General features: G+C 48.3%; 2 protein-coding genes across 5 annotated transcripts in view; both read left to right on the forward strand.

The window, feature by feature from the left end:
• Nucleotides 1-1398, forward strand: part of GLE1 (GLE1 RNA export mediator) — a 71462-nt gene extending 70064 nt beyond the window's left edge. The window contains exons 14-16 of the mRNA XM_073541112.1: nucleotides 620-702; nucleotides 1106-1166; nucleotides 1248-1398. Coding sequence (XP_073397213.1) covers nucleotides 620-702; nucleotides 1106-1166; nucleotides 1248-1316 — 213 coding nt within the window. The 3' untranslated portion in view covers nucleotides 1317-1398. The remainder of the gene's footprint in view (nucleotides 1-619; nucleotides 703-1105; nucleotides 1167-1247) is intronic.
• Nucleotides 1399-14372: 12974 nt separating this feature from the next.
• Nucleotides 14373-21599, forward strand: part of SPTAN1 (spectrin alpha, non-erythrocytic 1) — a 41456-nt gene continuing 34229 nt past the window's right edge. For all 4 annotated transcript variants that reach the window (XM_073541113.1, XM_073541114.1, XM_073541115.1 and 1 more), the window contains exon 1: nucleotides 14373-14520. The gene's annotated coding sequence lies outside the window, so the exon portion shown is untranslated. The remainder of the gene's footprint in view (nucleotides 14521-21599) is intronic.

A 21599-nucleotide genomic window follows, 5' to 3' on the forward strand; every position in this document is an offset into this window, starting at 1 on the left:
CGCCAACTGTGTGATGCCATCATGTCAATATGGTCCAAAATCTCTGAGGAATGCTTCCAGCACCTTGTTGAATCTCTGCCACGAAGAATTGAGGCAGTTCTGAAGGCAAAAGGGGGTCCAACCCCTTACTAGCATGGTGTACCTAATAAAGTGGCCAGTGAGTGTATATATATATATATATATATATATATAGTTGTTTTTGTTAATCTCTTATTTTCTCTAAATAAATATATTAATAGGTATATATTATAACAAAATATATTTAAGATATATTAATATGTATATGTTATTATTATCGTATTGTAAGTGTGTATGTATCAGGAAAAATTAGTAACAAAAAATGTATGCATTTATGTGTAAAAATATATATTTAACAATATATACAAAAAGATATATTAATAAAAATATGTAGGCACTATTAATATTGTATTATAAATGTGTTTGTGTATATATGTATAGACATATGTATGTGTGGGTATAAATTAAATATTAATATGTATAATTTATTATAATGTTTATTTTTTTCTTTACAATTTTGGCCTTTCTTGTGTCTTTTGCAATACTTTGAGCAATGACTACTTGCTCTATCTTCGGTAATGATTTCTTTGTCCACCTACAGGCATGTGGCAACGCCTTGATGAAACAATACCAGGGTCACTTCTGGACACTTCTTTTTTTAATCAAAGATCAGTATGTTCCAAGGTAAGTCTATATGGAAGTTGATTCAGCGGTTGTATAGCAGTGTTACCCCAATTCCAGTCCTTAATCTATCATGTTTTCGGGATATCCTTAGTATTCAGGTGATGGAATTATAACCAGCCAATAGTAAGGAAATTATGAAAGCTTGATGAGTTGTTGACTCTTAAGGGCCAGAGTTGGGGGACCATGATGTATAGTACTGTATATACAGTAGACAAAGTGGTCACTGAGTAGACCAGGTACGGTGTATGGCTGGCAGGTATCGCATACATTGTGGACACAACATCATCAGCGCCTCTCGCTGCCATTTGCAGAAGTGAGCGATCCTGAAGAATAGCTTTGCGAGCTCCCTACACCATGCATTATATGGCACTGTTGCTTCTGTACAATGTCCTTTTTCCTTCAGGATTGAGAAGATCACAGATACAGAAAAGGCTTCATTGTCTCGACTCAAAGCCTTCTTAGAGGTAAGTTGTCTTGCTTTATAGCTAGGGCGTAGGCCCAGTAAACACTTACTATAAAGGCTTTTTTTTCCTCCTGTATTTTAGGAAGTGATACGGCAGAGGGATATCCCTTTGCCCAAAGGATACCTGCACTCTTCATTCTGGAGGACTTGATCCTGCAGCTCTCAGCCACTGTCTGTATACAGTCATCCATGTGTATTCGCCTCTAAAATAAAAGTCCTAATTTTTAAAATAATTTTTTTGTTGCTATACTTATGAATAATTGTCTTTGTATATATCAACCTAGCTAAGGCAGATCAGGATGCCAAATATATAGGGCAGGGGACAATCTGTGACCCTATTGATTTTTAATTATTATCTATAAACTGACCCTCCCATGAATTTGTTCCCCCATACGCCTCTGTATAGACCGACATTAAATGGATGTTCACATCTTTGGCTAGTTTCACACTAGCATTTTGAGGCGCAGCGCATGCTCGCCATGAAGCTCCGCCCCTGCCGTGCCTCCTCCGGTCAGCTCCGCCTATGGGCGCATGACGCTGCATGCGACCTGCGTACCCTCTCTTTAGCATTTGGTACGCAGGCCGTGCGCAGGTATGCTTTTGCCGGTGTATGCGTCCTTTTGACGGTGCGCCGGCCGCACCAAAGTGCAACACGATGAGTTTGGCGCAGGTCGGCGCACCGTCAAAAGCACGCATGCGCCGGCAAAAGCATACTTGCGCACGGCCTGCGTACCTAATGCTAAAGATAGGGTACGCAGTTCGCATGCAGTGTCATGCGCACATAGGCGTAGCTGACCGGAGTAGGCGCGGCAGGGGGTGGAGCTTCACGGCAAGCATGCGCTGCGCCTCAAAACGCTAGTGTGAAACTAGCCTAAGTGATGGCGTATTGCTAGGATAGGCCATCATTTAATGATTGCTGTGGGTGCTACCTGTGGTTGCCTTTCCAACCCGAGAAGGAAGGGGATGCAGCACAGCTTAACGGAAACCTGACGGCACCATGAATCCTTAGAAGGTGTTTGGAGCGCCTTATACACGCACGGCTGCTGTCAGGCTACCTTTTTTAAGCACTGTGTCCTTTTCACAGTTTTTTGTATACATTCATTCTCTCAATCAGTGGGGTCCCAGAGGTCACAGTAATCATTAAGTGATTCCATATCCTAGCGATATGCCATCCCTTAAAACAATAGAAACACACCATTTTTTAAAGTGTTACATAGATGGGTAGTGTATGTAAAAACAAGCACTTTTGCAATTTGCTGCTTATTAAAATTCATAAGTTTTTGAGATAGTAACACTTTTCTTTTGTTACAGCTTGTTGCCTAGGAGACCGACCACCGCTGGTGCTATTTCTTTTGTAAGCAGTGTGCTGAAGATGAAGCATCGAGCCCCAGCAATAAAATAGAACAGAAAAGAGCTTGTAATTGCTGTGCTTGTTCTGAGGTCTAGCAGCGGCGGTCGGTCTCCAAGGCAATGAGCTGTAAGCAAGAAAAAAAGGTTAATATTTCAAGAACAGCTGAAAATTTTTAAGAAGCAATAAATTGCTAATTTGCTTGTATTTGCAAGCTCTGTCCGACAATACCCATTTCTGAATATAGGAATGACCCTTTAAGGTTATGTTTATATGCAGCAGATGAACGAGACAGTCGCTCAAAGATTTTGCATGTGAACATGCCTGAATAGGCTTATAAAGGTGCGGAATCTTTATAAAAAGTTTTCAGACCATCTAAAGTAGTAAGAACGATGTAAAATGTTCATTTTTTTATGTGTTTCTGACCATTAATGTATTCTGCTACTTGTCTTTAAAGGGATTTACCAAGACTGGAGTTAGAGGCTGTGTATAAGCCCAAATCAGTAATAGATCCGACGGGAATGCGAAGCATAAGTCCTTCCTTAAGGCTGTGTGCCCACGTAGCAATTTTTAAGCGTTTTTGCCGCGATTTTCGGCGCGAAAACATTTAAAAATCGTGTACAGAACACGCCCCATGCATTCCTATGGCATTCCGCACATGCTGTGCTAATGCTGCGTTTTTTTCCGCGGCGGAATCGCATCGCGGAAAAAATCGCAGCATGATCATTCTTTTGTGCGGAATCGCAAAGAATTGCCGCGATTCCGCACCCATAGGAATGCATGAGAATCGCTTACTTCCCGCATGTGGCTATGCCCACCATGCGGGAAGTTAAGCGTCTCGTGCAGTTGGTACCCACGGTGTGGAGGAGAGGAGACTGTCCTCCAGGCCCTGGGTACCATACCCCTGTAAAAAAAGAATAAAAAATCGGGGTATATTTACCTTCCGGCGTCCCGCGCTGCATTCCCGGCCTCCGCGCTCCCAGTAATGCCTTGCGGCAAGGTCCAGTGATGACGTAGTCTCGCGTGACTCTAGCGGTCTCGCGAGATCGCTATAGCAACGCGAGACTACGTCATCACAGGTCTCGCAAGGCATTACTGGGAGCGCTGAGGCCCGGGAATGCAGCGCGGGACGCCGGAAGGTAAATATACACTGATTTTTTTTTCATTTTTTTTAGCATTTTAACATTCTATCTTTTACTATTGATGCCGCATAGGTGGCCTCAATAGTAAAAACCTGGTCACACTTGTCAAACACTATGTTTGACGAGTGTGACCAACCTGTCAATCACTTTCCAAGCGATGCTTCAAATCGCTTGGAAAGTGCTTGAATATCGCACACGAAAATCGCGGTGAAATCGCGCGGAAAAAAACGCGCGATTTCTGGGAATGAGTCTGGTTTTTGGTGTGCGTTTTAACACGCACCGTGGGCACATAGCCTTATAGTTCCCATTTAGATCCACTTCTGGCTTTTGCTCTAAAAAAAAAATCAATTTGTGATGCCAGTTGTGTAGAATCCATTAAGAGTGGGTGAGAATCTGTCAGCAAAATTTGTGTGTGTGTGTATATATATATATATATATATATATATATATATATATATATATAGTAGGGTCAAACAACTTAACTTAAGTCTACTATTTAGGCTTCATTAAAGCTTGTTTTTATGCACATCTGTATCTAGAAGTTGTAAGGGTCCTTGGTTTACTTGAGAATCTGTCAGCCTCAAATATTGTACAAATCTGTAAATAAAGCTTTTACTAATTATTGTTCCTGTCATTTTTGGGGTGGATCAGTGGTCTCTGAATGGGTGCTCATCTTTCTATTTTGACTTTTTTCCATCTGTGACAACTCCTAATTTTGTTTTTTATCTGTGACATTGTCTTTAGCTTTATGAAACCTCAATGGGTAAAATACTTGAAAAATCCTGAAAAAAAATAATGTAACAATTTATTCCAAAGTTTCATTATATTTTAGAAATTATCATTATTTTTATAATTTTTTTTAATTACTTTAACTAGGACCCAGTTGTATTCCCCAAGAAATAACATTAACTGGAGCATCAAGTGTTATGTCCCTGTGTTATTCCTCCTGGAAACGTATGAATTTGTCATTCCCTTTTTCAAAAGTGTGTGTCCCTATACTATATTATAATGCCAGCACTGATTGGATCATGTCAGACTGTGCAACAACACCCCCTCAACTGGTCACACCCGTTTGTCAATTTATTCAAACATTTCTAGGAATAATGACAGAAGAATGGCTCAACATGGAGAAATAAGAAAAACAAGTTTGTATATTATGGAGAACGCAATTATGTACTAAAACTCCTGTCAGAAGAGCGGACACATCCCTTTTATAACATTAAAACACTGAATCTCCTGGTGTTCTGATCTATAGATGTAGTATTACATGGCAGCTATGGCCATTACAATACGTGGATGGATCCAATTTCACCAAGATGTGAGCTGCGGACACTGACAAGGGAGACTAATGTTTTTTAAAGGGGTTGTTCTAGATTGGGAAAATATAGCTGCTTTCTTCTAAAAAAAAAAAAAAAGGCGCCACCCGTCTTACAGGTTGGGTGTAGTATTACAGCTCTGCACCAGTCACTTCACTGCAGTTAAGCTGTGAGGTCGGACATGAACTGTAGGGAAATGCAGTATAAAATGTGAGCCAGTGTGCATTCTGCCGTCTCTGCAATGGCTCATGCAATATAAATTTCTCCTTCGTCTCATTGGGGGACACAGAGACTGTGGGTGTGTGCTTCTGCCGTCTGGAGGCTGACACTAAGTATACAAAAAAAGAGTTAGCTCCTCCTCCGCCGCATACACCCTCGCCCCCAGACCGGGCGTAACTCAGTTTTTTTGCTTAGTGTCTGATGGAGGCACACGCAGTCTGGAGCTCCAGACTAGGTTTTTTGGTTTTTTTTTTTCCTCTATGAAGATAAGACAGGGGCGACGGATCCTATAGAGAGGATCCGATCTCCCCAAATCATCAACGGGCGACCACGTGTGAGTAATCCTCCACGTGTTTCTCTCCCGCACCGAGGGACACATCTGGGACTTTTCCCCAGACAACTATTTTTCTTTTTTATTTTGAAAGAGGCGGCAACGCATCCTGATAAGAGGATTGCGGTTTCCCCATCGTCCCCAACGGGCGAGCACGTGTGAGCGATCCTCCACGTTGTTCTCTCCTGCAACGTGGAAATGCCCCTACCACCCCTAGGTAGTGAGTCCAGGGGTGGAGTTGGAGGCGCAGGTAAGCCGGGGATTGAAGCGGAGAGCAGAGAGCGGTACAGTAGCCTCCCCCTCCCTGCCCAGGGATGGGGTTGAGAAGCACCTCCGTGGAGCCCCCTCGGCGGCCCGGCTCACCTTTGGTTGATCAGGCCGGGACCAGGTAGTCCGTCTCTCACCCGGCACTGCCCCCGGTGGGTAAGCAGGAGATCCGTGAGCGCCCGCCCGCCGACTTGCGGAGAGCGGCGGGCGCGCACAGTGACCGGGGAGCTCCCGCCCCCTCCCTCCAACGCCGCACGTGGAGTGCGGCCAGAGCCCCGGGGCGGCCACGGTCCCCACTGTATGGGGAGGTCCGGAGTCCGCGCGCCCGCCGACTTCCGGGGATGGCCGGAAGCCCCGCCCACTAACTTCCGGGGGCGGAGAGCGGCGGGCGCGCACAGTGACCGGGGAGCTCCCGCCCCCTCCCTCCAACGCCGCACGTGGAGGGCGGCCAGAGACCCGCAGGCGGCCACGGTCCCCGCGGTATGGGGAGGTCCGGAGTCCGCGCGCCCGCCGACTTCCGGGGATAGCCGGAAGCCCCGCCCACTAACTTCCGGGGGCGGAGAGCGGCGGGCGCGCACAGTTACCGGGGACCTCCCGCCCCCCTCCTTGCATTTCCTCCGAAGTGGGGCCGGAAGCCGCCCCCTATCTCCTGGAGTGCGAGTGCCCCGGCGGGTAACGCTGCACGGAAGAGACGCAAAGTTGGGCCATTACCGGTGGGTAAGTGCATCCCCGTTGCGAGTGCCGCACTAGTATTCAAGGAAGGGGTTATCCTCCTCCTACCCTACCTTGCAATATGTCTGGCAAAGGGAAAGCTCACTCTTTCCTATACGCTGTTTGCGTTTCCTGTGGGGTCAGGCTGCCTAAAGCACAGCCGGGTAAATTTTGTGAAGCCTGCAAGTCGGAGCGAGCCCAGGAGCCCCCCATTGTTGCAGAGCCCAGAGGTCAGGACCCTCCAGAATGGGCGGTGTCTTTATCAAACTCTATGATATCCCTTACAAAGGCAATTGAGTCTCTCCAAGGCCCAGGTAGGGACAAGGATGGTGGTCTGCCAGCGGAAGACAGCTCGTCCACGTCTCAGGACCCTCCGACCGTTAGAGGCCGCTCCAGCACCAGACAAGCTCATAGCAAAAGAGCTCGTTCCCCGTCGGCCGGACCCTCTGGGGCTTCGATGGCGGGTATTAGGGTATCTCGTTCCCCGTCGCCGAGCTCAGGAAGCGAGCAGGATGAGGGCGAGGAGGAGGAGGAGGCTTGGAATCCAGAAAGCCTGGGATACCAAGACTCGGTGGACAGCCTCATTGAGGCAGTCAACCAGACTTTAGAGATCGAGGACGATGTGTCCACGGCCTCAGGTCACAAGGTCTCCTTCAAAAAGACCAGGCGACCGCATAGAAGGTTTGCCACGCATCCGGAGTTCGAGGAGCTAGTTCAGAAACATAGGGAACACCCGGATAAGCGTTTTGCAATGCAAAAAGCGCTGCAAGCTAAGTATCCGTTTCCTCCTGAACTCCATAAGGGATGGGTGGAGTCGCCAGTAGTGGACCCACCGGTATCTCGTTTAGCGTCAAGATCGCTATTGTCGATACCCAGCGGTTCTTCTATCAAGGACCCAACTGATCGCCTTATAGAGGGGCTTGCCCGCTCGGTGTATGAGGCAGCGGGGTCGGCCCTTGCCCCCTCCTTTGCAGCTACTTGGGTGGCTAAGGCCATGGTTTCGTGGGCGGACGCTCTGCAGAATGCCCTCCAAGACAGAGACCTGCCTGCGGAGGTCTTGGAGGTGACAAATCAGATCTTAGGGGCAAGTGATTTTCTCGTCAGCGCCTCTCTGGACGCGGCCGAGTGTTCTGCGGTGGCAGCAGCAAATGCGATCGCCATTAGGCGAGCATTATGGCTGAGATTGTGGAAGGCGGATTCTATCTCCAAAAAGTCCTTGACCTCATTGCCGTTTCAGGGCAATCGGTTGTTCGGTGAGAAGCTTGATAAGCTTATCTCAGAAGCCACAGGGGGGAGGAGTAGTTTCCTCCCGCAGCAGAGGACTTGGCCAGCATTCAGGCAGACACAGAGGCGTTTTCGGCCTTTTCGTAACCCCTGGAGGGGGTCTTCGGCCAGAGCATCCACCTCCGCAAATGATGGTCAGATTAGGGAAAGGCAAATCTCTTACAGAGCCAATCCGCTGGGTAGAGGCCGAGGCCGTTTGCCCAGAACAAGGGGGGCCAGATCCCAAAAGCCTCCAGCAAAATGACTCGAGGCGCTTAGTACCTTCGGACGACAGAGTGGGCCGACGCCTACTAAAGTTCAGCCACGTTTGGGTCGCAGTGGCACGCGACGCTTGGGTGGCAGAATTGATATCGTCCGGGTACAAGATAGAGTTTCTCGGGCTCCCGCCACGGCGATTCTTCCGTTCCCGGCTCTCCGGAACAGAGTCGCAGGCGAAGAGTTTGTTACAGGCCATAATGACGCTACAGCGCAACGGGGTCATTGTCCCAGTACCGAAAAGCGAAGAGACACAAGGTTTTTACTCCAACCTGTTTTCGGTCCCCAAAAAGGACGGGACAGTAAGGCCAGTATTGGATCTAAAAATCCTAAACAAATTCATCAGAGTCAGGCGGTTCCGGATGGAATCCCTCCGTTCGGTCATTGCAGCCATGGATCCAGGGGAGTTCCTGGCCTCGATCGATGTGCAGGATGCATATCTGCACATTCCGATTTTTCCTCCACACCAGAGGTTCCTGCGTTTTGCGATCGGAGGGCGACATTTTCAATTTGTTGCTCTGCCCTTCGGTCTGGCCACTGCTCCCAGAGTCTTTACGAAGATAATGGCGGTGGTTATGGCCATCCTGCATGCTCGGGGCATAACGGTACTACCTTACCTGGACGACCTTTTGGTAAAGGGGCCGTCCTTTCAGGCGTGCCAGGAGAATGTCAGTATCACGCTGGATACCCTGGCGCGTCTAGGCTGGTTGATCAATCGGAACAAATCGTCCTTGGTTCCAGCCCAGAGAATTGTATTCCTAGGCATGGTTTTCAACACCTCCCGGGGGCTGGTGATTCTCCCTCAGGACAAAGCGCGAAAGATCAAACAGGGGGTACGGAACCTTCTTCAGCCAGGCTCCAGATCCATCCGGTACGGCATGAGTGTGTTGGGCAGAATGGTGGCGGCGATGGAGGCAATCCCGTTTGCCCAGTTCCATCTCCGTCCGCTTCAGCATGCGCTCTTGTCAGCATGGGACAGAAGGTTGCTATCCCTCAGTCATCGGTGCAATTTGTCTCCGCTGGTCCGACAATCACTCCGGTGGTGGACTCGCGACTCGTCTCTTGTCCAGGGGAAACCCTTTCCCCCGGAACAGTGGTTGGTGGTGACGACCGATGCAAGCCTGCAAGGTTGGGGAGCAGTTTTCCAGAGTCACACAGCCCAGGGGCGGTGGTCCATTCAGGAGAGAATTCTCCCGATCAACATTCTGGAGATACGGGCAATACGATTGGCCCTGCAACATTTTCAGTGTTTCCTGAGACACCGGCCGGTGCGCATTCAGTCGGACAATGCTACAGCAGTAGCATATGTCAACCATCAGGGGGGCACGCGCAGCCAAACAGCCATGCGCGAGGTTGGACTGGTATTGCGTTGGGCCGAAAAGAACCACGTGGTAATTTCAGCGGTGCACATTCCGGGAGTCGAAAACTGGGCGGCAGATTTTCTCAGCCGACAGGGGGTCGCGGCAGGGGAATGGTCCCTGCACCCCGAGGTTTTTCAACAGATCTGCCAACGGTGGGGGACACCAGACGTGGACCTTATGGCATCCAGAGAGAACGCCAAAGTGCAAAGGTTCGTCGCTCGATCCCTCGACCCGCAGGCGATCGCAGCAGACGCTCTGGTGCTTCCATGGAGCCAGTTTCGTCTCCCATACTTGTTCCCCCCGCTACCTCTGCTTCCAAGGGTCATCAGAAAGTTAAGGAGAGAGAAGGTTCCAGCAATTCTGCTAGCGCCAGACTGGCCTCGGAGGGCCTGGTATGCAGATCTGGTTCAGCTAGTGGTGGACGTACCCTGGCGTCTACCAGATCGACCGGACTTACTGTCCCAGGGGCCGATCTGCCATCCGAACTTAGGGGCCCTGTGTTTGACGGCGTGGCCATTGAATCTTGGCTGTTAACACAGGCAGGATTCAGGCGCGATGTGGTGGCCACGATGGTGAGTGCCCGAAAACCTTCCTCGGCGAAGGTATATCATCGGACTTGGGAAGTTTTTTTCCGTTGGTGTAGGGATCGCGGAGTGGCTCCTCTGGTTTTTTCAACCCCCAACGTACTGGCTTTTTTGCAGGCAGGGCTGGACGCAGGGCTGGCTCCGAGTTCGCTCAGGACGCAAATCTCGGCCCTGTCGGTCCTTTTTCAACGAAAGGTCGCTTCGGTCTGGCAGGTTAAGACGTTTATGCAGGGGGTCGCACATTTAGTACCCCCCTATAAGGCGCCGACGGAATCATGGGACCTGAACTTGGTGCTCAGAGCCCTTCAGGAGCCCCCCTTCGAACCCTTGCAAGAAGTCTCCTTACCTTACCTATCCAGAAAAGTCGTTTTTCTGGTAGCTATTACGTCTATTAGGCGGGTTTCGGAATTGGCGGCTTTATCTTGTAAACCGCCGTTCTTGACTTTTTATAAGGATAAGGTAGTTTTAAGGCCAGCTCCCCCCTTCTTGCCGAAGGTTGTCTCTGCATTCCATATCAACGAAGACATTGTCTTACCTTCGTTTTGCCCGGCACCGGTGCACAAGGTAGAAAAGGCTTTGCACACACTGGATCTGGTAAGAGCTCTTAGGAGGTATGTGACAAGGACAGCATCTTTCCGCCGGACAGACTCTCTATTCGTGATCCCAGAAGGGAGACGGAAGGGGCTCGCTGCGTCCAAAGCGACTTTGGCCAGATGGGTTCGCCTGACGATTCAGGAATCTTATGAAATCAGTGGCACGCCGGTTCCGGCAGGGATCAAGGCACACTCGGCTCGAGCAGTGGGTGCCTCATGGGCACTGCGACACCAAGCTTCAGCGGAACAGGTGTGCAAAGCAGCTACCTGGTCCAGTTTGCATACGTTTGTCAAACATTATAACGTACATACCCAGGCATCCTCGGATGCAAGCCTGGGAAGAAAGATTCTTCAGGCAGCAGTTGCGCACCTCTAATCAGGGGCGCAAAGTAGCATGGATTGGGTGAGCTAAGATCCCGCCCAGGGACTGCTTTAGAACGTCCCACAGTCTCTGTGTCCCCCAATGAGACGAAGGAGAAACATGGATTTTTGTGAGTACTCACCGTAAAATCCTTTTCTCCGAGACGCTCATTGGGGGACACAGCACCCACCCTACTAGCCAGTTGGCTTTTGCTTATTTTAAGTTATACAAATCCTTATGTAAGGATCAGGGTGGTCCCTTTTCCAGACGTATAATTTCTTGCCTGAGTTTAAGGCGCGTTCTCCTACTGCTTATGCACTAAACTGAGTTACGCCCGGTCTGGGGGCGAGGGTGTATGCGGCGGAGGAGGAGCTAACTCTTTTTTTGTATACTTAGTGTCAGCCTCCAGACGGCAGAAGCACACACCCACAGTCTCTGTGTCCCCCAATGAGCGTCTCGGAGAAAAGGATTTTACGGTGAGTACTCACAAAAATCCATGTTTGTACATTATAAGATGCAGTTGTAATGAATGATTGATGGCACGTAATGATCTTGTCTGAGCAATTGTAAAGGCTCTTAGTGTGCTGATCCAGATTGCCAAGACCGGTGCAGAGGGGTGTGGGGAGAGAGGACGATGGCCGTTTCGCGTTACCATGCTTCAGCGGATCCAGGATTGGACTGGATCATTGTGCATTACCAGGGCGACAGCGCTCATCACAGGACCGGTAATGACCATAATGTAAGGTCCTACAAATGATGGATTTCAGCAGCAATGGTTAACAGCTTTACTTGACTGTAGCTTTATAACCATTTTTTTATCACGTCATCATTGGGGGATGATGATTTGTGCTGATTAATTCTATTTTCTATCTTCATATCAGTGAGATCTCTTTTGCTTGCAGGCAAAAGTAGAGGGACCTTAATGCAGACTAGTTAGTCATTGTGTTCAAGGGAAATCCATGTGCACAAAGATTTCTGCAGCAGGCGGCACACACAGGAGATGTCAATCAGGCTAGGTGGGCAAAGATTCCGCAGCTTCATGGGGAGGGACATTGAGGAGCTGGCATTCAGGCTAGGTGGGCATAGATTCCGCAGCTTCATGGGGAGGGACATTGAGGAGCTGGCATTCAGTCTAGGTGGGCAAAGATTCCGCAGCTTCATGGGGAGGGACATTGAGGAGCTGGCATTCAGGCTAGGTGGCAAAGATTCCGCAGCTTCATGGGGAGGGACATTGAGGAGCTGGCATTCAGGTTAGGTGGGCAAAGATTCCGCAGCTTCATGGGGAGGGACATTGAGGAGCTGGCATTCAGGCTAGGTGGGCAAAGATTCCGCAGCTTCATGGGGAGGGACATTGAGGAGCTGGCATTCAGGCTAGGTGGGCAAAGATTCCGCAGCTTCATGGGGAGGGACATTGAGGAGCTGGCATTCAGGCTAGGTGGGCAAAGATTCCGCATCTTCATGGGGAGGGACATTGAGGAGCTGGCATTCAGGCTAGGTGGGCAAAGATTCCGCAGCTTCATGGGGAGGGACATTGAGGAGCTGGCATTCAGTCTAGGTGGGCAAAGATTCCGCAGCTTCATGGGGAGGGACATTGAGGAGCTGGCATTCAGGCTAGGTGGGCAAAGATTCCGCAGCTTCATGGGGAGGGACATTGAGGAGCTGGCATTCAGGCTAGGTGGGCAAAGATTCCGCAGCTTCATGGGGAGGGACATTGAGGAGCTGGCATTCAGGCTAGGTGGGTTGGACACTGAGCTGTCATTCAGGCAAGTTAGGCAGATTCAGCAGCAGGGAGGAGGGATATCAACAAATTGTTATTCAGGCTAGATGGGTGGAGATTCAGCAGCTGGGGCAAGGGATGAGGAGGCGTCATTCAGACTAGATGGGTGTGGATGGATCAGCAGGGGGAGGGACACTGGGGAGCTGTCATTCAGGCCAAGTGGGGGGACGTGCAGCAGGGGGAGGGACACTGGAGAGCTATCATTCAGGCCAAGTGGGTGGACATGTAGCAGCAGGGAGAAGGGACACTGGGGAGCTGTCATTCAGGCCAAGTGGGTGGACATGTAGCAGCAGGGAGAAGGGACACTGGGGAGCTGTCATTCAGGCCAAGTGGGTGGACGTGCAGCAGGGGGAGGGACACTGGAGAGCTATCATTCAGGCCAAGTGGGTGGACATGTAGCAGCAGGGAGAAGGGACACTGGGGAGCTGTCATTCAGGCCAAGTGGGGGGACGTGCAGCAGGGGGAGGGACACTGGAGAGCTATCATTCAGGCCAAGTGGGTGGACATGTAGCAGCAGGGAGAAGGGACACTGGGGAGCTGTCATTCAGGCCAAGTGGGTGGACGTGCAGCAGGGAGGAGGGACAATGGGGAGCTGACATTCAAGCCAAGTGGGTGGACATGTAGCAGCAGGGGGAGGGACACTGGGGAGCTGTCATTCAGGCCAAGTGGAGGGACGTGCAGCAGGGAGAAGGGACAATGGGGAGCTGATATTCAAGCCAAGTGGGTGGACATGTAGCAGCAGGGAGAAGGGACACTGGGGAGCTGTCATTCAGGCCAAGTGGGTGGACATGTAGCAGCAGGGACGCTGCTTCTTTATAGATATGACATTTTTCGATACAATTGTGGACCTGTTCTGTGAATTGTCCCAGATCTATAGTTATTTTAGTGCTTTCTCTATAGGAATCTTAAAGCCCCCCTTGTCCCCCAATATATCAGCTGTTGGCCCATACTCTTCTGGTGGGGTTTGCCCCTTACAGAGGGGCTGCATTGTCGGGGAACATTTGATCTGTGAGGTAGAAGCCGAGCGCTGTTCTCTGACCTGGTGATGGGGTTTTACATTCACTTTTGAGGCCATCTTCCAGGACTTATTTCAGCATCATGGCCGTCTCCACCCCAGACACCTATTGGTGACATTTTCTACATTTCTGACATGTCAGATGTCCTCTCACAGTACAGGCGTGGTCCAGACCCTCACAGAATGGTGGGACAATTCCTGTTGCTGCAGCACATGGACATCAAATAGATGTATATCTATGGAAAGCTTTTTGCCCTTTCAGGAAAAATAAATCTGGAGGGGAATTCATCATTTAGTTGTGGGTTGCTGACAATAGATGTTGTATCTCAGGCCGCAACTGAGGTAATGATAGTGCGGGAAGAACGGTCTAAAATGTTCTAATCAGACCCTAACAGTCAGAGTGACAACTCCTACTCCCTATTTTAAAGGTGGTGCTTAAATTAATAAAGAATTGCTATTCTTAAAGCATTTCCACTAATTCGAAATCCGGACCTAGTTTCATACAACAGATCAATTCCTTGAAGCCGCCATTTCATGCTTCGTCCGAGCCTTCGGCAATTTCCGGCATTCCTCGTTCACCTTCGCGCAGGATCCGCAGTCACGTTTGGAGCAGTGGGCGTGGCCTGTACGACTCGGCTTTAGCATCGTGGTTTTCCGGAGAGGTTGCGCAGGGTGACGTCAGCGCTTCGGGGCCCCGAGCATAAAAAGAGGCGAGAAGCCGCCGGAGCGCTCACACGAAGATCCGGAGAGTAGGAGTGAGGAAGCTGGAGTGCAAAACGCCCTCAGAACTGGTGAGGCCGCACCCCTCTCCCCCGCATATCCCCGGCCTGCGGACACACTGTACACACAGTGCAGGCTCCCGACAATACACAGTGTCACCCTCTAGAATGGCTGTGCCTGCATACCCTTCTAGTGCTTGCATTTAACTCTTCCATGCCCAGGGCTGCTGCAAAGCTCCTTATACACCTAGCATTAATACCCGGCGACTATGAATATTCACCTGTAATAAATTTGCAGTGTAATTTGCAGCTAATATATAATTGTGCATTAATTGCAAAAAAATAAATGTATTCCTGTTTGAGCTCAGGATGATTGTTTTGACACCATGTCTTGTCAGATTAGGGGTTAATTGTCGCCACTATGGCCGGTGATGATGCGGTAACGCCGCGGTAGAGATGAATGGGGGCGACTATAGATCTCTTATTGTGGGATGACAGGTCTTAGAGGACTGGTTTAGCTCTGATGGGGTTAAAACATCATCGATGTATCCTATATTGTGTATTACTTCCTGTATAAACATTACATATTTTTGATACATTGTTGCATTGTTACTTCCTGTAAAGGGTTATAGCCTGCGCTTTATTATGGCCGCCATTGAAAACAAATGATGGCTATTGATGCTGCCCCTATTCCCCTACGCTAGGACTACAGATTGGGCTTGCATTGCCCACCAATCAATGACAGGGTGTGAGGGGGGTGGACACATTAGCAAACAATGGCTGTAAAATCCACATAGGGAATGGTGCCCTTTAAATATCTCGCTTTGCCATGTAAACACTCCTAGTCTCTCCCATGGCCACCGCATACATTTTTAATCCTGTTACTAAGGCTTCTAGGAGCTGGGCGAAGCGTTTAACCCCTACCCACCCGGCTGCGTCTTGTGTCGCATTGTTGCTGTTGCCTCCGCAGACAGGCCTCGGCGTCCTACGATTGGGTGTAGTAGGGCGTTAGCTGCAGGAATGTCATTCAGGAAAAATGAGTGCATGTCATTTCCCAGGACGAGGGCCTTCTCCGGATTGAACTCTCATACCGACCCACCTACTCTGCCCTCCGGGAATATGGGGATTTTATTGTTACAAGGTCATTGTGCTCGAACACACTTGGCTGCGTGAGGTTTAATTTCTAATAATCTCAGTCAGTCGGCACACAATAAAAAAAATGGCATTGACTTTCCACTGATTTCAAAACTACAAACCTCAGCGTGCCCTTATGGCCACAGACTGTGGTGACCTGCTGGGAATTGTAGTTTTGCAGTGGCTGGAGGCTTCTATGGACCCATCCTGAGTTAAAATATGCCATACTTTAGATGATGCATAGGTTGTAAGCTGTTAAAATAGGCAATTGCATAACTAGCAACACCCTAATATTAGGTGAGTTGCCTATTATAGAGTGAGATCTAATAATAATTTTAGGGTGGTAAATGTTCCCCATGATTGCACCTCCGTTGGTAGCTATGTGGGTCACTAGTGCGTTGACATGATGCAGGCTGCTTGCATTATGCAGACACTACCATGGGTTGGGTTGCATTATCACTCAAATAGAGGGAGTTGCTAGTCATGTAATTTCCTAAAGTGGCTCTATTCATTTTCAGAACCTTGCATAGTGTTCAGTGAAGGCAGCATTATCTAACGCTGTGTGCGGAGATATTTCTCGCCATGCACACATGCCCTGCATACTAAGGATTCCAGGCATGCACTGATATCTCTGCTCCAGCCAGCTGCACTCGGTGTCTGACCCCCATCTGCTCCGTCTTGGCACGTGCTTAAGTCTACTCCAATGTCTAGTCTTACACTCCACTAACGCATTTCAATGAGAGGTACTAACCTCAGGTATGGGGAATGGATAAAGAGCATTTCCCCTTTTAGGACAAACAAAAATCACTGCAATTATAAGGCAGGGGCTATGCGCTAAAGATTAATGTGTGCCATTGTGACATCATGGGGTACTGCAGGAGAATGGGGTTATATTTGGACCCACAAGGTACTGCGACCAGGACAGATATGTCGCAAGAAAATCAATATGGCCACTATTCAATCTCGTGCTATTTGGTCACCCCAGATTGCCAACAAGAATTCGGGTCAAGCTGAATCTCGGCCATTAAGGTTTTTAAAAACATAATTGAAAATCAGAAATAGCAGGCATACTTGCACTACAGTGTCCAGATACAAGTGCACAAGAGAATAGCGACCAATACCTCATGTATTATATACAGGTACGTCTTGCACATTTTTATGCAGGGGGCAAGGTAATGTGGGGTGCCTGGTCTGTGGGTGCACATATGGTACTAGCAGCTTGCCTGGTGTAATCGTGGAAATGACACCCTATACAAGCCTCTGTGCACTGTGAATACTAGTCGCCCCCCCCCCCCCCCCCCCGGGAGGTTTGGTGGGTAACTAAGTGGTTCTTAGGGTGTGTGCACACGCTGCGGATTCTGCGGATCCGCAGCGGACTTGACCCTGCGGATCCTCAGCAGTTCCGCAGACAGTGTACAGTACCATGTAAGTCTATGGGATTTACAATCCACAGTGCACATGCTGCGGTTTTTTCACTGTGGAAAAGCTGCGGTTTTAAATCCGCAGAAAGAATTGACATGTCAATTCTTTCTGCGGATTCCGCTGCGGTTTGACACCTATTCCATCGTCCAGGTGTCAAACCGCTGGCCAATCCGCAGATAAAACCGCAGGTCAATTTACCTGCGGATCCGCTGGTGAATCCGGAGCGTGTGCACATAGACTTAGTATTTTGCACCTATGCTTCCCCCACCTTTTATCATTGGGACCTTTTGTGCATTTGTGTCTGGACATGGTATTGCACGCAGGGCTGCTATTTCTCTTTTCAGTAATGTTTTCAATTGATTTTGTCCTTTTTTTCAGTGAATTCTTTATGGTTTATACCCAGCTTTGTTTTTTTTTTTTTTTTTTTGTTTTTTTTAAATTCTCTTGTCACCCAGCTTTCCCAGGATTTAGTATAACACATCCTGAGCTATGTTCACGTCTCTAGTTTTAGGCAAGTTGGATATATACGCCAGGACAGATACTTTGATAAGCCCATGGGCCACAAGCACCCAGCATGGGGATAAGTCACATATACAGCATGACTTATGTTTTTACATTGGTAGTTCATAGTCGTCGTCTCATTAGGTGCTGCCGTCCCTTTAACTTTTAAGCTCGATGGCTGACGCAGTGCAGGCCAGAAACTAAAAAAAAAAAGTAAATGTGCATGCCCCAGGTAACTCCAGAAATAACCTGCTAATGTAATGCAGCTAAGTTAATTCTAGTGATTTCCTGAGGGAGCCCAATAGACTTCTGAGTCCAGATAGGCTGCACTGTGCCAGTGCATAAATGGACCATCCTGGCACACACAATGATGGTGCCCTGCAGGGAAGATGAGTGACAATGTGATTGGTGATGATCTCTGGTTACAATGACCTGTCCTGTTTTTAAAGGCCTTAGACTTGTCTGGCGCCATGTTGTCCCTCCGTAAGATCAGAGTCCAGGTACCCGGGTGTGCCGTGCTTGCAGTGATGGGTTTTGCAAATGCTTTTCCACTTTCTATGCTTTTTTTTTTTTTTTTTCCTCCTTCTTTTGGGGTTGACTCTTATATCGTGTGGTCTTGATGTGGATCTGTACTGTATTTGCATGACTGTGTATGGCAAGCCTTGCATCGCCACGCGCCTCGCTTCTCTAATTACTTCATTGGATGGCATTACACTCGGATTGTAACGCCATTGCGTTATTATTGAATAATAGGAGTAGTAGCACTTGAAGAATATGGTCAGTGTTGTAAACCAGATGGTGGGATTTATGAAAGCCAAATATTTGCCATTGATCATGTTCAACGTTATTTAGGAGCGTTAAATTCTGATCCTGGGGAAAGTTGGGTGACTATCAAAAGTCCTCAATTAAGTTCCTACATGGATAGTCACTAAGCTTTTCTCAGGCCTCTGTGCAACAATTTGCCTTGTAGGATGTATATTAGTTACATTTGCCATTCAGGGCAATGGGAAAGCTGTGTATGAGTTGTCATGAAAGTCCTATGAGATTTAACCTGGTTTTCCCAGTGTGTAGAACGGAATCTGTAAGCCAAGAATGGGTGGTTTGCTTTTCATTTTCTATGGCGTAAGGTGGTGTGCTATAAAAACATAGGTGAAGGTGTAGTACAATGCAAGAGCTTAGAATGTGCAGCTTTCGGAGCATGATGGGAGTTGTAGTGTCCAAACAGCTTGCAGACATTGATTCTAGGGGCTTACGAGAAAGGGGCCTTATTATGACATCAGGCTTGTCAGATAAGATGCCCTGGTTCTGATGCAGCAGAGTAGAAGGTGCGGCATCTGGCACCGTGTCAGACTTCATTACTAGGATATTCTGCAGTCCTTTGGAGTTGGATCTCTGCAGACTTTCTGATTTCTTGTCTTCTGCACCAGAAAGTAATGTAATAAAGACTAGCATGTATGCAGATATAGCAGAACTGAATGCCTCTTTACCTTTAGCTCCATATCTAATTTATTGTGATGAATTTCTTATAAAGGTCTATTTAGATGTAGCAAATCATCAACTATATTATCTGGGGTGTAAATGGGTCTTAAAGGGTTATTCCCATCTTCACAGGTGGATAGTACTTGCAAGTACAAGCAACTTTGCGCTTAACTGCTTTTTAAAATTTTCAGCCGCTTGTGAGATATTAACACTTTTGTTTATAGCTTGTTGCCTTGGAGACCGACCAACACTGCTAGATAGCAGAGAACGCACAATGATTACAAGCTCGAGAGAAAAGATGTTATGAGCGCACTTTTGAAGCTGGCCAAGATCGCTGGAGTGTGCTGTTACTTCCTAATAATCCCATTAAATGGCAAAATCTACTACCCTGCTTGATCTTGCAAGCACCACTTTATTATCCACCATTTTGATGCAGTTCCTTCTGTGTCTAGCAGTCCTCAGATGTGAACATAGGTCCTTCTGTAAAATGGCTGCATTAATTCGGAGTTGGTCAGGGACCTTCTCAGTGAAGAAGCCATGTTTTGCTTTAGCAAGCCATTCCCGAGACCTGCCCTCGGCCTGCGTCAGTCACACTACAACCTTGAAGTAATGCTGTCCAACCAACGCCGCACCTTGCATGGTCTCAGGCCGCCAAGATGGAGCCGCAGAACTGGTTTGCTCTAACCTGCATTTTCGCACATGTAATAAGCACGTGCGGACGTAGTCGGTGACTAAGCCAAGCAGCAATCCTAAATGGGGTTTTACACATAGCGATATCGCTATAACGTCACCGATTTTGTGACGTTATAGCGATATCGCTATGTGTGATACTTAAGGCCCCTTTACATCTAGTGATGCACCAGCGATCCGACCTGGTCAGGAACGCTGGTGCATCGCTAAATGATCGCTAGTGAGCTTCCACACAGAAAGATCTCACAGCGATGCAGCAGCGACGCCGTGGACGATACTCACCTTTCACACACAGCGATCCTGACGTCCTCCCGCCCGCGTCCAGCGTCGCTCGTCGTCACAGCAGGAAGCTAACAACGAGAAATGGAGCCGGACATTCTCGCGCGATCAGCGATGGACAGCGGGGGAGCCGGTCGGAGGTAAGTATCACACACAGCGATATCGCTATAACGTCACAAAATCGGTGATATCACTAGCGTCACAAAATAGTGATATCGCTATGTGTAAAACCCCCTTTACCTCTGACCGGCTCCCCCGCTGTCTATCGCTGATCGCACGAGAATGTCCGGCTCCACTTCTCGTCAGCTTCCTGCTGTGACGACAAGCGATGCGTGGAGGCGGGCGGGAGGACGTCAGGATCGCAGTGTGTGAAAGGTGAGTATCGTGCGCTGCGTCGCTGCTGCATCGCTGTGAGATCTGCCTGTGTGACAGCTCACTAGCAATCATTTAGCGATGATCCTGACTGGGTCGGATCGCTGGTGCATCGCTAAATGTAAAGGGGCCTTAAGTGTAGTGTGGTCTCTGTTATCAGCCACTTGGGGAATTATTGATAGTAGGGAAAATGATGACTGACATGGAATACAGGAAAATGGTTCTATCCCCAATGATCACTTATTGATTAAAAAGATAGGAAAAGTCCAAAAAAAAAAAGTAAATTTGGGAAATTTGTGGCAACCAATCAAAATCTAGCTTTTGCTAAGATTCTGGTAGCCAATATAGCCGCCAGTACTGTTCTTACAAGGGTTGTCACCCAGCTTTCTATAGATTTGAATGGCAAATTTGCTTGGTTCTAGAGGGATGAGTCTCACAAGATGACATAGAGGCCAATATGGTTCCTCTGTGTGGGGTGACAGTTCTAATGCAAATTGTAATAGTGACCTGGTGGACATTTGCACCGATGCATATCAGCAGGAGCTATCACTTTGTGAGCATTAGGAGGCTGAGATGTTATGGCGGCCATGTTGGTGGTCACCAGCCTTTTTGGCTATAAAAACAGAGTAAAATAAACCATCTATCTCTGTTGCCACTGGCAACCAATCACAGCCCAGCTTTCATTTTTTAAACAGCTCTTATAGTGAAAGCGGCTGTGTGATTGGTTTCTATGGGTGACACAGCTCTAATAAATGAGGCCTAATGATTTATATGGCATGAGGTAAAATTGCAGCCCAGGAAGCGTGGTGGGCCGAACTAGTGAGCCCCACTCGCACCACTGAGACATACTGCCAGCAGAAAGTGCAAAGTGCCTGCATTGCCGCTCTATAAATATCGCCGCAGGAATGTCTTTTATCAGGCAGTTAAGATACCTTGCCCTGTGCCCTCAGCATAGCAATGAGGAATCATGGGGGAAGTAAAATGGTCATTACAGTGTGAATTATGCCTAATAGCAGCTGGTAACAGGACTGTATACTTGGCCTTCTAACAAGGGTGAGGCCCTGAGTGTATATGAATGAGTTGTTTATAAAATATATATTGTTTTTTTTTTTATATATAAAATAATCTATCCATATTTTCTGTACACGGTATAGGACCATTGAGTCTGTCACCACTCACCCTTTGTCCTTATCTGCAGAGCTATCATGGTTGCATTGTTTGCAGTGGTGCTGTGCGCACAATGAATAGGAGAAACATTGCATGTGCTGTGGGGC

Source organism: Dendrobates tinctorius, unplaced genomic scaffold (genome assembly GCF_039654945.1).
Source record: "Dendrobates tinctorius isolate UK_male_01 unplaced genomic scaffold, ASM3965494v1 ptg000120l, whole genome shotgun sequence".
In the NCBI taxonomy this organism is placed as follows: Eukaryota; Metazoa; Chordata; class Amphibia; order Anura; family Dendrobatidae; genus Dendrobates; species Dendrobates tinctorius.